At 42.5% G+C, this 17,016-nt stretch overlaps 1 protein-coding gene across 2 annotated transcripts; it reads right to left on the bottom strand.

The window, feature by feature from the left end:
• Positions 1-7,284: 7,284 nt before the first annotated feature.
• Positions 7,285-16,170, bottom strand: SYNJ2BP (synaptojanin 2 binding protein). 2 transcript variants are annotated; one of them, XM_056492696.1, is made up of 4 exons: positions 15,629-15,928; positions 11,764-11,900; positions 10,191-10,286; positions 7,285-8,753 (listed from the first exon to the last, which is right to left on the bottom strand). In XM_056492696.1, the coding sequence occupies exons 1-4, from the start codon at positions 15,693-15,695 to the stop codon at positions 8,613-8,615; spliced, it is 441 nt and encodes a 146-aa protein (XP_056348671.1). In that variant the 5' UTR covers positions 15,696-15,928; the 3' UTR covers positions 7,285-8,612. The 2 variants fall into 2 exon arrangements, with proteins under 2 accessions (XP_056348671.1, XP_056348672.1); XM_056492697.1 differs by lacking the exons at positions 7,285-8,753; positions 11,764-11,900 and having other exon boundaries at positions 10,199-10,286; positions 15,629-16,170.
• Between the last annotated feature and the right edge of the window lie 846 nt (positions 16,171-17,016).

The following is a 17,016-nucleotide window of genomic DNA, read 5'->3' as shown; positions in this document are numbered from 1 at the left end:
ATATGTTCAGATAGATTAAATGTATCAAGCACCCTCATGAAAAGTACGGGTGCTAAAGCAAGTATGCATTGCAAAGCATTTACCTGGACAATTGTTAAATGACAGAAATATGCCATCACATATGGCTGCACAAAGCAAGCTTTCAGCACCTTAGGAGCTAATCCATATGGGAGATCTATAGAATACCTTTAAAAGGCAAGTCGAGCAATTTGTGTTTCTCTCTGAATCAAAATCTCAGGAGGGCAGCTTTGTGGCACACTTGGATGCCCTCCTGCTAATTCATCCCATTCCATTCTGGTGCTTTTAAAATAGATCAGCGTTTGACAAGTAACAGCCATTTGACAATATCTGCCATCCTCCTTCTCCTCCCACCTCTCCCCACTTCCAGGGGAATCATGGTGGGAACACCAGCTCAACAGCGGGGGGTTTTTCTCAATGCTAGATGTTAAACCTCTGTATCTTCTGCTGTTTAGCTCCACATCAGAAATGGTTGTAATGCCTTTGTTAAAGGGCAGTCTACAATCTCACCTCTAAAATGTTAAATGCCTGTTAGAATCTATTTCAGTCAGTTGAAGCCTTTGAGAACAAATCCCTTTAAATTTAACTGCTTCAAAAGCAAGGCTTTATGCAAAAAAATATGCCTGCATTTTCGGCAAGTAGGACCTGCTTTGCAAAGAATCAGCACAGATGCTTCCAAGACATCGACAGAAGCACAAACCTTTAGCAGCAACTGTTGAATCCTCAGGGTTATCCAAATCTTTCTCCCTCTCCAGCTCATCTCCCATAATTAGGGCCTTTCACACCAGCCCACATCTCCATACTGCACTGTTCACCTTGAACAGCAGCATACACGTTCTGGCACCAGCACCTGAAACAGCATTTAGAGACAGCAGGAGCAAAGTGCTTTCTCTGAAGCAGCATTTTGACTAAATTTTCTTGTTTTATAACCACAGCCACAGAAGTCCATGTGCAGGAGTGTATTTGGTTTATACCACAGCTTCATACCACAGCTTCAGAACCACATATGGAGCTGATCAGTGCTCATACATCCCCTGCTTAGGATTTTTAGAAGCGTTTATGCACTACAAACAAATTCAGTAGCAAAAATAAGACATACTAGCAGTTTAAGGAAAGATTAATTAAAGCTTGAAAAGCAGTGAGAACTTGAATAGTGAATGAAGAAACCTTTCTACCCCTTAGCCCAGAATGTCTACATGTCCATGCAAGAACATCCAACATCCTTTTACAATCTCTGAGCAAAATGCAGTGAGGCCCATAAAACACTGTGCTGTGTAATTTCAACACAGATTCAAAGACTCTCTTCTAGTTAGTATTAGAAGAAATTTAACAATTTGATTAGTTTCCTTGACCATATCCTTGACCTACACAGTGCTCCCCAATGGTTTATAGTTAACTGACAAAAATGGGACCACTGCTAGGGAAGTAATTCAAGCAATTTAGGAAAAAAAGGACCCCAGACTGACATTTCCTTGCAGAATTGTGATCTTCAAGTGCTAGCCTGACAGACAAGCTGGCTTTTTGTGGAATTCCTGCCATAATTCAGCCATGTGACTAAAACTGGAAGGCCCACACAGGGCAGGGATTGGGATGAAGGGGCCAAGGAGTTTCATTTCTGCACTGTGTCCCACTCGTTCCTTCTGTGCCTTTTTCCAGTTTACTTCATACCCAATTACTGCTCCCTTCCCATGCAACCCCAACATGGAAAAGCCAAGGATACATGCATACTTCCCACATCTAAGATCATTTTACAGCCCAAGGCATTATCTTTGCTGTCAGGATGAGTGACCAGCATGCCTTTTTGTGCATCAGCAGACAATAGTCTGTGAAGGACCGTATGCAGAACTGCATAAAGTCTTCTTGACATTCACTAGAGACCCTTTTGAAAAGTATTATTTACACAATGAAAGAAGAAAATCATCATATAATCATGGATTACTATTCACCTTTAATAAATAAGTTTCTGAACCATATTCTGAAACTTTGTATTAACCTGCCATCTTTAAAAAGAATTACGTGAAAGAAGCCTCAAATATTACAAATATTTTATCCCCTTTCATATTTTTTTTTATTATTTCAGTGATTTATAAGGTTACTAAAATATGCTGAGGAGCAATGAGTGCAAAAGACCATCTGGGGTAACTGAACTATTTCATGCATTGCATCTGGACTCCCATACAGGCTGTGTACTTAAGTGGGACAGCAAATATCCCACTAATTAAGCAAGTAATTTTTCATCCAGTCTCTGCTTCCCCTGGGAATCTCTATACTAACAACTTAACACCAGATTGCTAGTATCTCAAATTTTCTAAATTTAAAAAACATCCTTAAGGATCCAGGCCTTTTCCTGCATGAATGAATGCTAATCAGAATCATTAACTTAGACTATTTCCCATTTAACAACTTATCTCTTTCAATTAGTATCACCAATCTGCCTTGAAAACTGTGATACATAAATTTCCAGTGATTCAGGGAAACAGGTTCTAGTCTATTTGTGCTATTAACATCCAGAGTAGCTCTGTAGTTCATCAAGCACTTATTACTGGTTAGGGTAGCTGAAGCAGGCAGCTATGTCAAAGGTGAAAAATCAGCAGTTTATGCCTTACACTGCTACTTCTGCATTCCCAGAAAAGAGAGTTTATATCAGCCAGCTCCAGCTGTGCTCCCTGACTTCCTCTTTCCAGCCCTAGCAGTGCTACTGAAGCAGGTTAAGCCATCATTTCTTTTAGAGCTTTTAGATTTTCTTTTCTGTAGGAGCACACTTTCCTCACACACTCACTATGAACAAGGACAAACAGGTTTTCTTCAACCCTTTATTTTTTAATCCACTTCAAATTTGCCCAAAAAGTTTTCCCCAGGGATGTTAGCCACAGATCTACAGACAACCCTGCTCTCTGGCACAAGAACAGCTTTCTTTCCAAAACTCTGCTTGCCTTTGCTGAACTTTCTTTCTCCCTTCTCTCCCTGGAAATAGTCTGTCCCAGCAGAAGAATGAGATGCTTAGCATAGACTGCACTTCTGCTGCATTCCCCAAGTGGTGGATACAGTCATCTGGCTGGTTAGCTCTAAGAGCTGCCTATCATGTACATCCAACCCATAGCAGGAAATGGGATACAGGTCTAATGTCAACTGCCAAGCTCTAACAACTGCAAACATCATTTCCCCAGCACCACCACAATCAGAAACTTGGAAAGGTAAGACAGACATGTGGTAAAGACAAAAAAGGGCAGGCCTGAAGCTGTGAGTTGTCACAATATCAACACAGATCTTCAAAAGCATTCCCAAAACTGGAATCCAGCTACTACTGCTTTAGAAACCAAACTACCCTGCTTAAGATATTGATACTTAGCAAGACACTTCCTTCCTTCTACCATCCACATCCATGGAGCAAAGCTCTTAGGGCTTCTTTGGGCTCAGTTCAGCTCTTACTGCTCTAAGTGTACAGCCTCCCCTACCTCACACACATGCTCATGCTTCCTGCTCTGGTGATCTGTCCTTCAACACTTGAGAAACCAGACAGAACAAGGGCAGACACAGAATTAAGTGCCAATGTTCATGTTCCAAATGGAAGAGAAAATGAATAAGTGATGCCAAACTCAATAGCTAGCTCAAAGCAACTAAGGGAACCTAGCTGAATTAACAAGTATCAGTACTTGCTGACACAGAACAAAAGCAGCAATTTTTCTACAACAATTGCTTTTGTGTCATGGCAAAAAAATGCAAGCCAGGCTCAAATGCTAGGATGCTGAGAGGTGGTAAAGAGAGATGAAAGAGAACTCTACCAAATGGAAACACAGCTGGAAGACTTGGACACAAATATGAGCATACCAGCTTGCTGAACAATCTCCTATCTTTCACACACTGCTTTGAATAATTACCCTGCATAAACACCACAGTTACTCCTCCTTACTAAGAGTTTCAGCCTAGGAAAGTTGGTTTGGGCAGCCAGGTAAGAAATATACAGTCCCTCTGCAAAGAAGTTTGCTCATGATCTGTTTACAGCTGTAGCAGCAAGGACAAAAGCTGTCAGCTATGACAAGGAAAATTGTTTTGAGCCTGCTTAACACTGCTCTTCATTAACACTTGTGTATGTTCTCATTACATGTGGCCCTGTCTTGAAGGAAGCTTTGAAAGGCCTTGAGTCCCCCTCAGCTGCACAGGTAGAGAGAGAGCAGAGCTCTAGAGATTACATGTACCACACATGGCAGCATGGAGGTAGCACGAGTCTGCTTCAAGTGTCACGAGGAAAACCCTGAATACAAGGGCATAGTCAAGGCCCTCCTTCAGAAATCTTTGTGCAAGCCTTCCTTTGGGCCCCAGGCCTGGGGGGACACTGTCCCATTAGTAAGTTATCTGTTCATTCCTTCAACATGAGTAGAAAAAAAGAAACTTCCATAAGTAAAGCCCACATCAATAAATTAGGAAAGAGGATAGGGAAAAAGACAGGTTCATAAAGCTCACCTGACCTAATCCTTACACTTGGATCAGCTTCTGCAAGCAAAAGAACAGTTGAAGTTTACTTACCATTCAGAGATAATCTACTTAGTAGTATGCAACATGCTGAAAAAAAAAAACATGTGTTTTTTTAAAAATCAATGCCATACACTATCAAAATGCATCCGTTAAGCGAAGAATCCAAATATCAGGAGATTGCCAAGAGCTACTGAAAACTCTCAACCACGGGGGGAAGCTGCCCCTGTACCAAACTCCATTCACCATTTTTGTTGATGATCTAGCAGAAGGCAAAACCAGTACTGCTGAAGATAATGGACTGGTAAACAATACAACAGCCAAGGCAGAGAGACAGTAATCTTGGTGGGTCAGTGCACAGCCAATGCAAACAGCAGGTGCAGTCATTCAACAAAATGCAAAGTCAGACACCTTCCCTCACACCAAGCAGATCACATTGGGTATGGACAAGGATTTAGAAGTGGGAATATACAGGGACTTAACACTTGTTTCTAGTGTCTATGACCAAACGGAATTACTCTTTTGACCTACAAACTAAGAGAAGGTACCCCTCATGGGGCAATGGTGGTTTTTTTACAGATTCCTTAAGGCACTTGAGACAGAACAAGAAAAAGGGCAAAGCTGTATGCCACTCCTAAGAGACTTTAAAAGCTAGTTAAGAAAAAGCAATCTCTTGGGAGATGGCTTAAGTGTGCTTTGTACTTATCCATATCTAAGAAAAAAAAAAAAAAGTTTGCAGACAAAGAGGGTATTAAAAACTCCTAGTACGGGGCATTGGCATAGTGAACAGTGGGACTCCCACGTGGTTGGGGTGTCTGGACTTTACAAAGCAATACAGAACCTGGAAAGGGTACACAGAACCACAGAAAATACTAAAAGAGAGAAAGTATCCTACATGTAGAATCTGAAAGGGCTCAGTTGGCTTCATTTCTTAAAAATAATGTGAAGGTAAGGCAATTACAACACATAAATCCCCTCAAAGAGAGGGACTATCAGTTATTAGAGGCCTCTTTAATCTAGCATTGAATAAGCTAACAAACCAGTTGCTGGAACCTAAAGGCAAACTGAAAGAAAGACACCTCTCCCTCCCACACACTCCTTTCTAGTTTGTGTTAATTAAAAAGTGCCAGAAGTAGTGCACCTACCAATCTTCAGATCAAGTTTGGCTGCTCTTTCTCACTGTTGTGCCCTAGTAAAATATATATTATTAGCACATACAATTCTGAAGACTGAGATACAAATGCCTAGAATACACAGAAAGTCACACTGTACAGATTTGTCTTTAAATTATGGACCTGAAAATCCATTTTTCAGCAGATCAGCACATTCACAATACACTTGAGGGGATGGATGAGAATGGGAAAGAAACATGAGTATTTAAAATATGTGTTTAAGAGTTTCAGCTGCCCTCAGTATTAATAGCAAATGAGTTCTTAAACAAAAGCAAACATAAACTAAAGTTAGGATGTTTTTTGTCTTCAGGATTTCAACTTTTTTTTTTTTTTAAAACCCAGAGATTTCAGTTGCAACAAAAGGTAACATTCTCTCTGATCACTTGTATTTATAAATGAATTTACTCACTAGATTTTTTTAAAATTTGCTTCTTCTGCAATGATGAAAATGTATATACAGCATCTAGTGCAAAGATGAAACTCAAGGCTTCAGAAACCACAGGGTGGAAAATACTTCGGAAAACACGGAAAGGTTAGGTGAGACAGTCCAGCTGCTGAAAGAAAGTAGTATGAGCCAGAGTTGACAGGCAAGTTTGGGGCTTAGGTATTTTCCACTTGGGTTTTGTCAATAAATGGGACAAGAGGTGTCTGGGGATTGGAAAAGGGATTGTTTGGTACCAGGCAGGTACACAAAGATGTTACTCTCCTTTAGACTGGATGGTTTAAATCCTGAGTAAAAACTACTACCCAGACTTCTGAAAAAAGCTACTGAGTGGCAGTTCAATAATTGTGAACACTCTGCACCAGAAGGGCCTTTTCTTTTTTAATAAGGCATGTCAATTATCTGAGCATTGGATATAACTCTCCCCCTCCTTAATAAACTGCCTGCAATATACATGGCAATGACGTCTGAACAGTATCAAAGTCCCAAAGCCAAAGGGTTAAACAAACAAAAAATCCCAAAGGTTTTGCTTTCTCTTACTTAAATGGGAAATGACTAACAATTACCTTTCACAAATCCCCATCCTCCTAGCCTGTTCCACATACTCCTCATCACAGAAACTCAACTCAAGCAAAGGCTAACAAGACAGGACATTTTCTTAATGTCTGCATCTTTATTCTGAAGGCTGTGACACAACAGCATCAATTTCTAATCACCCCTCTTAATACACACATGTGCTGCATATGGACACCACAGCCAAATATTTGGAGCAGGTCACAGACAAGCTGGTTCATGCTGTATCTGCAAAGATCTGTCTACACAGCAGCCATTCTGCTATCAGGCACAACTGGTTTGCTGGCCAAGGCAAGTCACTGCATGCCTTAATCCAGGCCAGTCAATATCAATATTGATCCCAAAGTCCCTAAGAACATGGAGCAAAATTCCTCCTGTTTCCTCCTTCCCTTACACTAGAGCAGTCTATAGGCCAAAACAAGATTTCATGTGATCCTAGTGCTCTGAAACTCTGAGGTGATTTAGGAATGCCATATTCAACAACATAACCACTTTTATCTCCAGCAGACAGCAGAACACAGCCCTGAGCAAACACAACAATTCAAATACATCAGCAATGTCCTACAAGAGCAATAGAGAATAGAAATAAGTAAAGCACCAAGACACCAGTTTTTCTTTGAAAACATATATTGCATACGTGATCTCTTTTTTGGCATCATACAGACCAGACCATGCATTTTGCTTTTCTTTTACAAAAACAATAAAACACATTGATTTATCAGAGACAAGAGAAACAGGTCTTATCCACTGAGTTCCTATCAGCTGGGGCATTTAAAACTTATCAAATCACAGTGAGGAGATGAGACCCTGCAGGTAAATTCAGCCATATACTTTCCAGAGGACGGTCTCTTCCCTCTGGTTTTACCTGCTAAGCTTTACCCTGGCTTAAAGCAGACAGCCTATCTCCTGAACACCACATAAGTCTTTAGAAACAAACAAAAGCCAGGACAATCCCAGCCTGCTCTCAGCTTCTCACTTTTAATAATCACAAGATTCTCCTGACTGCAGAGAACGTTAGCTGCTACAGAAAACTTTAGCTGAATTATTCCCTGTGCAAAAAATAACCCCCAAAACCTCTAACCTGAGAGATGCAGGCTTCAACCCATTTGAAGAATGGAGGAACTACTGCTTCACTACTAATTTAAAGTCTCTTCTGCAGCTTCATCATGCCTGAATCTCTTGTACCACTTATCCTTGTGATTAAGTTGTCTGCTTGTCTCTCTCCAGTATGCTAGCATTTTGTGGAAAGCTTTCCCTTACAACCCTGACCCAAAAATGAGCAATCATTTTGAAAATCAAAATCTTCTTCTAGCAGCAGGCTACCTTCTATCTTTCCACAGCTGGCAAAATACCTCACCAATACTGCATATTGTTGTTAAATCAGTAGCTACACTTAAGATTTTACCTGCAAAACCATGAATCAGATTTTACACGTGTAAGGCGTTTATTTAGCAACAACCAATAAAACTTCAATGGGAAAAATAATGTACCCTTTGCATTGCTTGCTTTTATTCACGGTTTGGACAGAATTCATTAGATTCAAGAAAAAATTCTGTGGAAATAAGGCAAAGCCTCTAGAATATGTTTTTGATTTAAAACCATCCCAACTCCCACTCCCTTTAACCAAATGTCAATTCTTAAAATGTGGAATAGATGAGTGTGTTTGAAAGTTCATGGTGCAAAATAGAGGAGGATGGCAAAACCTCCCCAGATTTGTCAAAAAATACAGCTTTACATAAACACAGTCCTCTCCCTTCCCTTTTTACTCTCTGCTTCTACCCACCCTGCGAGAAAATCAATGTATACGAACATCAGCAGCAACTTGGATGATAGGCAACGATCCTTTTTGGCATCAGTCTGTAACAAGATTGTTGATTCTCTATCTTTAAATTACATCATAGCTGTGTAAAACACGCAGTGACATCCCAGTGAACTCTTCACATCCGCTGTCGATACCTCAGCAAGATCCAGACTGCTGTCGCAGCAAGCGCCAGGCCTGGCACAAGAATGGCTGCCAGAGGAAGCCCACCTGAGTCTCCATCTCCTCGATGGCTCACAGGGCCATTCTGTGGCTGCAACTACAAGGAAAAAAATTATTGATGTCAGAACCCATAACAAGAGAGGCCCCAGTTCTGTGTCTGGACCAAGTGGTTCTGTAAGAATGTTCAAAATAATTCCCCAGGTACCTGCAGATTCCACACATGAGAGGGTTCAAACAGCTTAGGATGGACTGAATTTAAATGCAAGGTGCCTAGTCACTACCAGGCACCTTCACGTTTCTCTGCCACTTTCTAAACTAGGACTCAAGTGAAGCAGGACACACCTCATACAGCAGAAAAAATGACACACACATACCCAGTCACCCCTTGATGCACTTGCTACCACCCCACTTCCTGCTCTCTTTACCAGGAAAAAGATATCAATAATTCTCTCTGGTTTTCTTATCTGCCTTACACACTGGTCCAGAAGACTTACTCCTTTGTTAAGGGAGTAGAAAAGGGATCTCAAGTCACCTATCCTCACCGACATGCTTTGGGTAGATCAGAATTTCTTTTGTCAACTTCCATGCTATCTAGGGATTAAGGGTTCATCTCTTTTTACATCTAAAATGGTGCCAGTATATTTAAACTATGGTAGTCCATATTTACTATTACTGTAAAATCATTTATGTTGGAAAGATCTCTAAGACTACCAAATCCAACCATTAACCCAGCACTGCCAAGTTTGCCATAAAACTAAGCACCACATCTGCACATTTCTTAAATACCTTCAGGGATGGTGACTCAACCACTTCCACTGCTTGACAACCTTTTTAGTGAAGAAACTCCCAATATCCAATCTAAACTTCCCCTGTTGCAACTTGAGGATTCCATTTATCCTGTCACTTGTTGCCTAGGAGAAGAGGCCAACCCCGACCTGGCTACAGCCTCCTCTCAGGCAGCTGTGGAGAGCAGTGAGGTCTTCCCTAAGCCTCCTGTTCTCCAGGTTAAACATCCCCAGCTCCTCCTCATCAGACTTGTGCTCCAGACCCTTCACCTACTTTATTACCCTTCTCCAGACATGTTCCAGCACCTCAATGTCTGTCTTGTAGCACAATGCACATAGATTTCATCACTAACATGAATGATGGCCTCTGAAACAAAAGGAGTTCTGTCTCCAGTATGGTTTTGGCCACTAAAATAAAATTGGGCAACTTGAGATTCTGTCTTCACACACAAACTTTACCTCTGAGAAAGGAGATCAGTGAGCAAACACAACATACACTAGCAAAACAAAGACCTGGTGACATCTCCAAACTCACCTTTTCATTGATACACAGGTTACACTGGTTACAAAATAATACAGAGACAATTACAGCTGAGGCAATGAGAGAAGGCCATAGGTCAAACAAAATGTTTATATGCACATACCAGGCTGAGCACCTGGACACTCTTCTTCCTCCTGAAATAGCCACCAATCACAGAAGCCAGTCTAAACTGAGGCAGAAGTAACCCTAAGAAACAGGTGAAACATACCCTGCGCTGAATTTTCAGAGACACGTGATAGCCTGCGTTCCTGAACAGCTCCACAGCATCCCTGTGCCGCAAATCCTTCAAGTCTTTGCCATTGATCTGGAAACAAGGAACAGGAGAGCCAGATACTGAGGTAAACACAGCCAATTTTTAATGATGCAGCTTAACATAGGAAGGATAAGACATAAAAATCTTCATGCTTCACAAAATTCTGCATTTGGGGCATGATACTATAATAATAATGATCCTAATTAATTAATTAATATTATGTTGTATTTTTATATGTTGAGACAGAACATGAGAAACTCCAAGCAAAAACACAGAGGTACTGAAAAAAACTACCTAGAAGCAAAATAAGAATAAAAGATCACAGTTATGTCAATAGCAGCTTCTGATGTTGTTGCTTTACTGGAAACAAATCAAAGGTATGATTCTGACAGCTAATGAACATAAAAGAGCAGCTACAGCAAAATTATTGTTTTGAGTTGCTTTCCTTGTTTCCTCTACTGGTGCATCTTTGAAACCTCTCTGTTTGAGAGACTGTTGTAAACACATTTTATAAGCACACTGATGTAGAAAAACCAACAAAAAAATTTACTTTCATACTTATTGGCACCCACTTGCAAGTGTTAGGATTTTTCTTAATTTAAAATAATATATAATGGCACAGGGTTTATAACCCACTTGATTTCATTCACTGCGTGAATTCATCCTAGTTTTTCATTTTCATCCTCATTACCCCCAGCTGTATCCCCTAGGATCACACCCAGTGTCTCTCTTCTCTTTTTATTTAGACTCCCCAAACACAAGTATGCAGACATTAAACTGTCAAGGAAAAAGAGAATATTCTCTGTTTAACTTAATATCACTTTCTGGATCAATAATAGGCTCCAATTAGTGCAAGGAAGTCCACAGAGGCTAAAAACATCACATGTGGAACACGATAAGCAAGAGTAAAATAAAATTAGGGAGTACAAAAAGGTGGTGTATCATACTAAGGGAGGCTACTTCTTCACCCATCACTTTGCAAATCTTGTTTCTTGCACAACTGCCAGCTATCTGAAGAATCAGTGGGTGTGAACATCAGACACTTGAAAACAATTTTCAAAAAGAAGAAGCAACCTATGCTATTCTTGAGGAAACAAAGAGAAGAATATTACAGCCTAGAAGTTTTACAGTCTAAAAATCCCCCAATGCAAAAAGATCAGAAATGAGGGTTACCAGTCAAAAAATGGAAACTGAAGAGGTGGAAGACCTTTATTTACATGTGTGTAAATGATAATCCATTGTGAGCAAGAGGAGGTCTTTTGGATTCTAAAACCTTAAGGAGGCAAGTCACAGAGGAAACACAAGCACACCACCACAGAGCACTTCTGTGGCAAATCAAGAAGGCAGAAGAGATAAGCCCATGTGTAGAGGCACTCACCTCCCCAGACCCCCAAGACAACTCCTCCATGGAGTGTGCTTGGGACCATCTAATTCACATCCTTCCTCTTTATGCACTGTGATGGAAAACCTGCCTCTCGCATCACAACACCGATCAAGAACACAGGGGACAACAGAATAATGGGCTTACCGCTAAAATTTTATCTCCTTCTTGTAATCGGCCATCAAGGTAAGCTGCCCCATCCTTTTTGATCCAGCTGACATAGATGCTGCTGTCATTGGCAACATACTGCTGATCTGTCCCACCAACAATGTTGAAGCCCAACCCTAAGGTAAGCCAAAGAAAAACCTGATGAGAAAAAGCTCAAAGATTCAAGCGCTCTTGCTCTCTTGCTTGTTGGGGACTGCACCTTCCCACATTGTCTTGCTGTCTCCAGCATACATAAAACTCACAGCATGCAAATCTGCATCACCCTTTTCAACCACCTCTCCATTGTCTAGAAAAGCTATTCTAATGAAACTGGTCTGGAAAGCAGAGGAGAGACACCAAATGCCTGAGGACCCCAGAGGCTTCATTGCACAAAACATCTGTGAGCTGTTTCAGGTGGGTGCTGGGGAATACTGAGGGGCATGACGTCTTTTCTGAGACGCTGGTTCAGCCCTCAGCAGGAATACACTTCTTCAGCACAACATGGAAGAAAATGAAAGTATTCTGCATTTCACATGAGGTTGTAGTAAATCACTACCTTTGAGCTATAAGAAATCACCTCTGAGTAGTGTTTTGTGAGCTAGGAAACAGGGTAATGAAAGGTGAGGAGCAATAGACCCTGTCTACAGCTGAGGAAACAGGCAAGGAGAACTGTGCAGGCAGCTTGAGGGCACCTGGAGCTCAAGAAGGCTCACCTTCCACATCTCAGGAGCTGAAATGGTATGCTTTGCCTCCAGGAATAAGATTAGGCTACATGAAGGTACTTCAATTTTATACAATCACTTTATACTGCTTCATGAATTCAAATGGGACAGGAAATAAAGACAAGGCTTGCAGATTTAATGCAAAACAAAAAGGATTACACATGCATTTATTAGAACTGATGTCCACTTCACGTTTTTGCCATTTTGTATTATTCTTTAAAGGAAGCCTCAGTTACAGATATCTAGTGGGATCCAGCTTCTGGATTAAAGTTAAGACTTCTTGTTTCACTGAAACCAAGAAGAACAAATTAAATTTGAAGTCTGGAAACCCTAAGATTAACCCTCACATTCCCCACTGTACATGAAGCTAAGTTTCTCTCTGAATAAAAATGTATGACAAGGGATAGGAAAGACTCCCTAAGAGGCTTGCAATGAAAAAAGAAAGAAAAGTCAAGGAAAAGGAAAGAAAAATCAACTACACAATCAAAGTAAAAGGAAAAAAACCCAAGTTTCGGGTTTTTTTCTGACATAAACCAGTTATCCAAAAGCTATTGTCAAGAACAGCTGAGGGCAAGTTCTACCCACGTTCAGCCAGACTGATTTATTTGTTTTCGTTTTCTTTCTTATTTCCCCTTTAAGTTGGGACTGGAAACCTTGGGAAGGAGAGTTTCAAATGAAAGTAAAACCACCTTATGCCTGCTGGGAAGCAGCATTTTAAATTAGTCACAGGAGATCAAAGCATTTACAAAATGAGTCATGGTATTTTAAGCGTGCATCTATAGCTGGAAAGTAAAGAAATATTAGCAGTAATTTTGCCATACTTTTTTTTCCCTTCCCTTCCTGGCAGCTTCAGACAAGTGAGGAAAAAAATGAAAGCGAGAGAAAATTGAAGAAATACTGGCAATTCAACTAGAATAATATCTATTCCAAGAAGGGCCAGTTGTGCACAGTAATACACCTTTCAACAGAAAATTAAAAATGATAAAAATTTTAAATCCACACTCCTAAAAATTATCTGTCATAAAGGCAATAACTTAGGAAAGGGAGAAATCAATACTACAGAAAGTATACTGTTTAATCAACACTTATTAAAAAGCCAGAAAGAAGGAATCAGGATCTCAGAACACATTCTCTCTCATATATAAAATCCCTAAAATAAGCATACATATATGAAAAAAAGTATGCAATTTGCAACTTTTTACCCACAAATGGAAAAATAAGTCACAGCTTTCATCAGCAGAGGCAGATCTTCATGACAGAGGCAGCAGCTCGTGCTAGACCAAGCTAAGAATTCACAGGGCTTTTTCACTGTCTTCCTTTTCCAGCACTCAGACTTCCACTCTGTCTAAAAATATCTTCCCTATCAATCCTCAAGCTCTTTTCTATTCTCTCCCTTCCAGTTCATGCAGCCACAAAAAGACACAGCACAGCTGGAAGAAAGGGAGCAAGGGGAGAGAGAACATAGCAATATGTCTCTTGTCTATGAAGGACCAGAAGCAGAACAGTAGAGCTTTAAAAGCAGGCTCTGGGCTAAACTTCTGACTCTCCCTGAGGCTGCAGACCTCCCTATGCTTCACTTACCCTCTCTGAACTAAAAAAGTCCCTCAAAAACACCTTAAAAAAATCAGGACTGGCAAGATTAGGAAATGAGAGACTGAATACAAGAAAATTTGAAAAATACAAATATACTCTGTCCTGCCACTGGAAATACAGTCACAACCAATGCAAGCTTTTGCCAGAGATGTTTAGCATCAAACCTATTTTAAAGTTGCAGTCAAAACTCCAATTCAAGAGATTACAGTATCCAATTACACTTTACAGATAAGTGTTTTGTTCCTTCCACAGAAATGAGTGATAATTCACACAGCAAGCACATCAAGGCCTTAAGGGACTGTAGAACCTTCAAACCAAGCAACATAGTTAGAAACCTAAATCTAAAGATGCACAGCCCATCTCAATGACTGGACAAATGCTGCTCATGGTAATCGAGACTGAAATCACAGTGGTCACATTCAAGATCATTCTCGAGTCTGCCCCTTAACATTCCCTTACACATTGCTTAAAATTTTAGCTCCCCAAATGTGTGGAAACAGCCTTCCCATCAAAACCAGCTTCATTTGGCACAGTTTTCCGTGACAAACACAGCTTCATTAGCTTAAGCTCATGGCTATGCAGGTAGGGCTACACAGCTTTCAGACCAGGGGCCAATTTGCTGAGCAGTGGAAGCAAGGGGCTGCTCCCTGGGCTCATACCCTCTGGGCTCTGATCCACCAGCATGAGGGCCAGGACCAACACCAGCCCTGCATGGGACCTACCTCCGCCCCAGAGAAAGGAAACACACACACCAACAAGGTGTGTGCTGGGGTCTCCAGCAGCCATACCCAGCGCTTGTGCAGAACACAAGGGCTGCCACGTTTGCCTTCCTACTCGTTTTAGTTAAAGAGAAAGCCTCACACAGCAGATTACAACTCCAGCTCCAAAAGCCCTCCTGGAGTCTGCCATTCTCTATAGCCAGGATTTTGCCCCAGAGCTGTACATTTCGTGTCGACTTGCCTCACTTCTGAAAGTGTGATTTGAATGGCACCACAAATCCTGTAAAAATGCAAGATTTTCACAAGAGCACCTGCTGGTGTTGAGACACGAAAAGCAAAGCCAAAAAATGCCCCAAGAACTGCCCTACTCCCTCTTCCTCGCAGCCTGTGCTCCTCTTTCCCACCACCCAAAGGCTCTCAGGGTACAATGAAGGCCAAGCCGCCAGTACAGGGGACGGCCACTTGGGCGCATGATTCCCAATGGCCCCTGACTCAGGCTATCCCAGGCTGGGCGCTCAGCGGCTGCCGCCTCACTTGCAAGCAATAGCTCCACCGGAGATGGCAGCTTCCTGGGGAAACCAGAGGCGAGCTGTTCGCAGAGCACGGTCGATGACCCAGCCAGCTCTCCCTCACGCAGGGCACGAGCTTGTCCCGCAGCGGGAGGCGGCTGGGCCCGGCGCCTCTGGGCGCTGCGCTTCTCTCCTCGCCGCCGGGACCCTTCCTCCGCGGCCCTGGTGCCCGCCGCCACCCCGCGCTTCCGCTGCGGTCTCCCCGGGGGCTGCGCGGGCCTCGGCGCGGCTGCCGCGGCGCGGAGGGGCCCCCCCGCCTTACCTGAGGGTCTGCGGGTCAGGCTGATGATCTCCTCGGCGTAGCCGCCGCCCGCCACGCTGCCGTTCATGCTGCGGCCTGACGGGGAACTCGGCTCCCAGGGCAGCCGCTCGCGTCTCCGCCGGGCCGCGCCGCGGAGCGCTGGGAGTTGTAGTCCCCGCGGGACGGGGCTGCTCGCACCGGCGCTCACCGCAGAGGCGCAAGAGCAGCGGGCCCAGAGGAACCCAGCGCAGCGTCCTCCTGCCCCCGCACCTCCCCTGGCCCCGGCGCGGCAGCTGCGCCCGGCCCTGCCCTGCTCCCCAGGCTGCAGCTGGCTTCCTTAGCAAGGTTAAGGAGTAGGCCATAGCTGTCTGGGGCAGGCGTAGGAGAGAGGAAGGGAGCCTGTTCCCAGCCCTTTTAACTGTCCTCACAGAAAACTGAAAAACAGATCAGACCGTGCTGGGCAGGAGCAAAAGCCCAATCCAGGCAAGTAGCACAGAGAGCATCCATGCCAATGCCGAGTTATCCTGCAGTGCAATAAAGTGATCTAGATTCAGAAACACAAACGGTGTGCAGAACCACCGTGCCACTGCTGGGGCAAGAAATACTTCACTGGATCCTAGGTATTAAGAAATACTTAACTAGTTAGAAGTGTTTGGTTTGATGATTTGAGAAATTTCCTCAGGACTCTACAGAACAGACAATTGCCTAGTAATAAAGGGCAAAGTAGTTCAACTTGCTATGTAACAGAGGAGCGACTTGAATCTGAGACTCTGTATCTCAGGGTTTATTGAACCAATGGATTAACGGAAAATAGAAAGGAAAAATTTATCCTCCTCTATTTCAGCACATGCTACAAGTCTGTCAATACAGACAACATCAACAGGGAAGAATGAAGAGGCCTGATTCAGTTGAACCACCTGACTGCTTGGCACTGTGAGGACAGCCACATCTACATGCTGCAGGAACTTCTCTGATGAAAATGAGGATCAGCTTATCTGGTCTTCAATGTTACACTACCATTTTGTTTGGTTGGTATTGCAGTAAAGATAACAGATGCTTTTGACTGCATTCATTCCAAGATTATCTGCACTTTTGGATTCCTGAATTTTATAGGGAGAGACAATCTAGGCACTGATTCTCTGAATCCTACAATATTATCTCGTAATGCTAAACTGAGTGTTAGAACACCTGCCTCAGAGGTGGGAGACAGGCATTCAAGGTCCAATTACACTTGCAATGAAGAGCAAAACCATGACTCCATGACTCGTGTGATAGTCACAGCTGATAGTTTTTGTTGTTGCTAAACGCCATTCACCTTAAGTTCAGGACTTTTCAGTCTCTCATACTCTGCCAATGAGGAGGTGCACAAAAGCTGGGAGGGAGCACGGCCAGGAGAGGTGACCTAAACT

This window comes from Oenanthe melanoleuca, chromosome 5 (genome assembly GCF_029582105.1).
Source record: "Oenanthe melanoleuca isolate GR-GAL-2019-014 chromosome 5, OMel1.0, whole genome shotgun sequence".
NCBI classification, from domain to species: domain Eukaryota; kingdom Metazoa; phylum Chordata; class Aves; order Passeriformes; family Muscicapidae; genus Oenanthe; species Oenanthe melanoleuca.
The sequence above is the reverse complement of the archived record's forward strand: the minus strand, read 5'-3'. Positions and strand labels throughout refer to the sequence as shown.

Coding starts and splice junctions, on each gene's coding strand:
- SYNJ2BP (XM_056492696.1), bottom strand. CDS start 15,695: ATGAACGGCAGCGTGGCGGGCGGCGGCTACGCCGAGGAGATCATCAGC. Junction 10,287..11,763: donor AAGGAGATAAAATTTTAGCG/GTAAGCCCATTA, acceptor CCTTGTTTCCAG/ATCAATGGCAAAGACTTGAA. Junction 8,754..10,190: donor CTCTGAAAATTCAGCGCAGG/GTATGTTTCACC, acceptor TTTTCCTTGTAG/TTGCAGCCACAGAATGGCCC.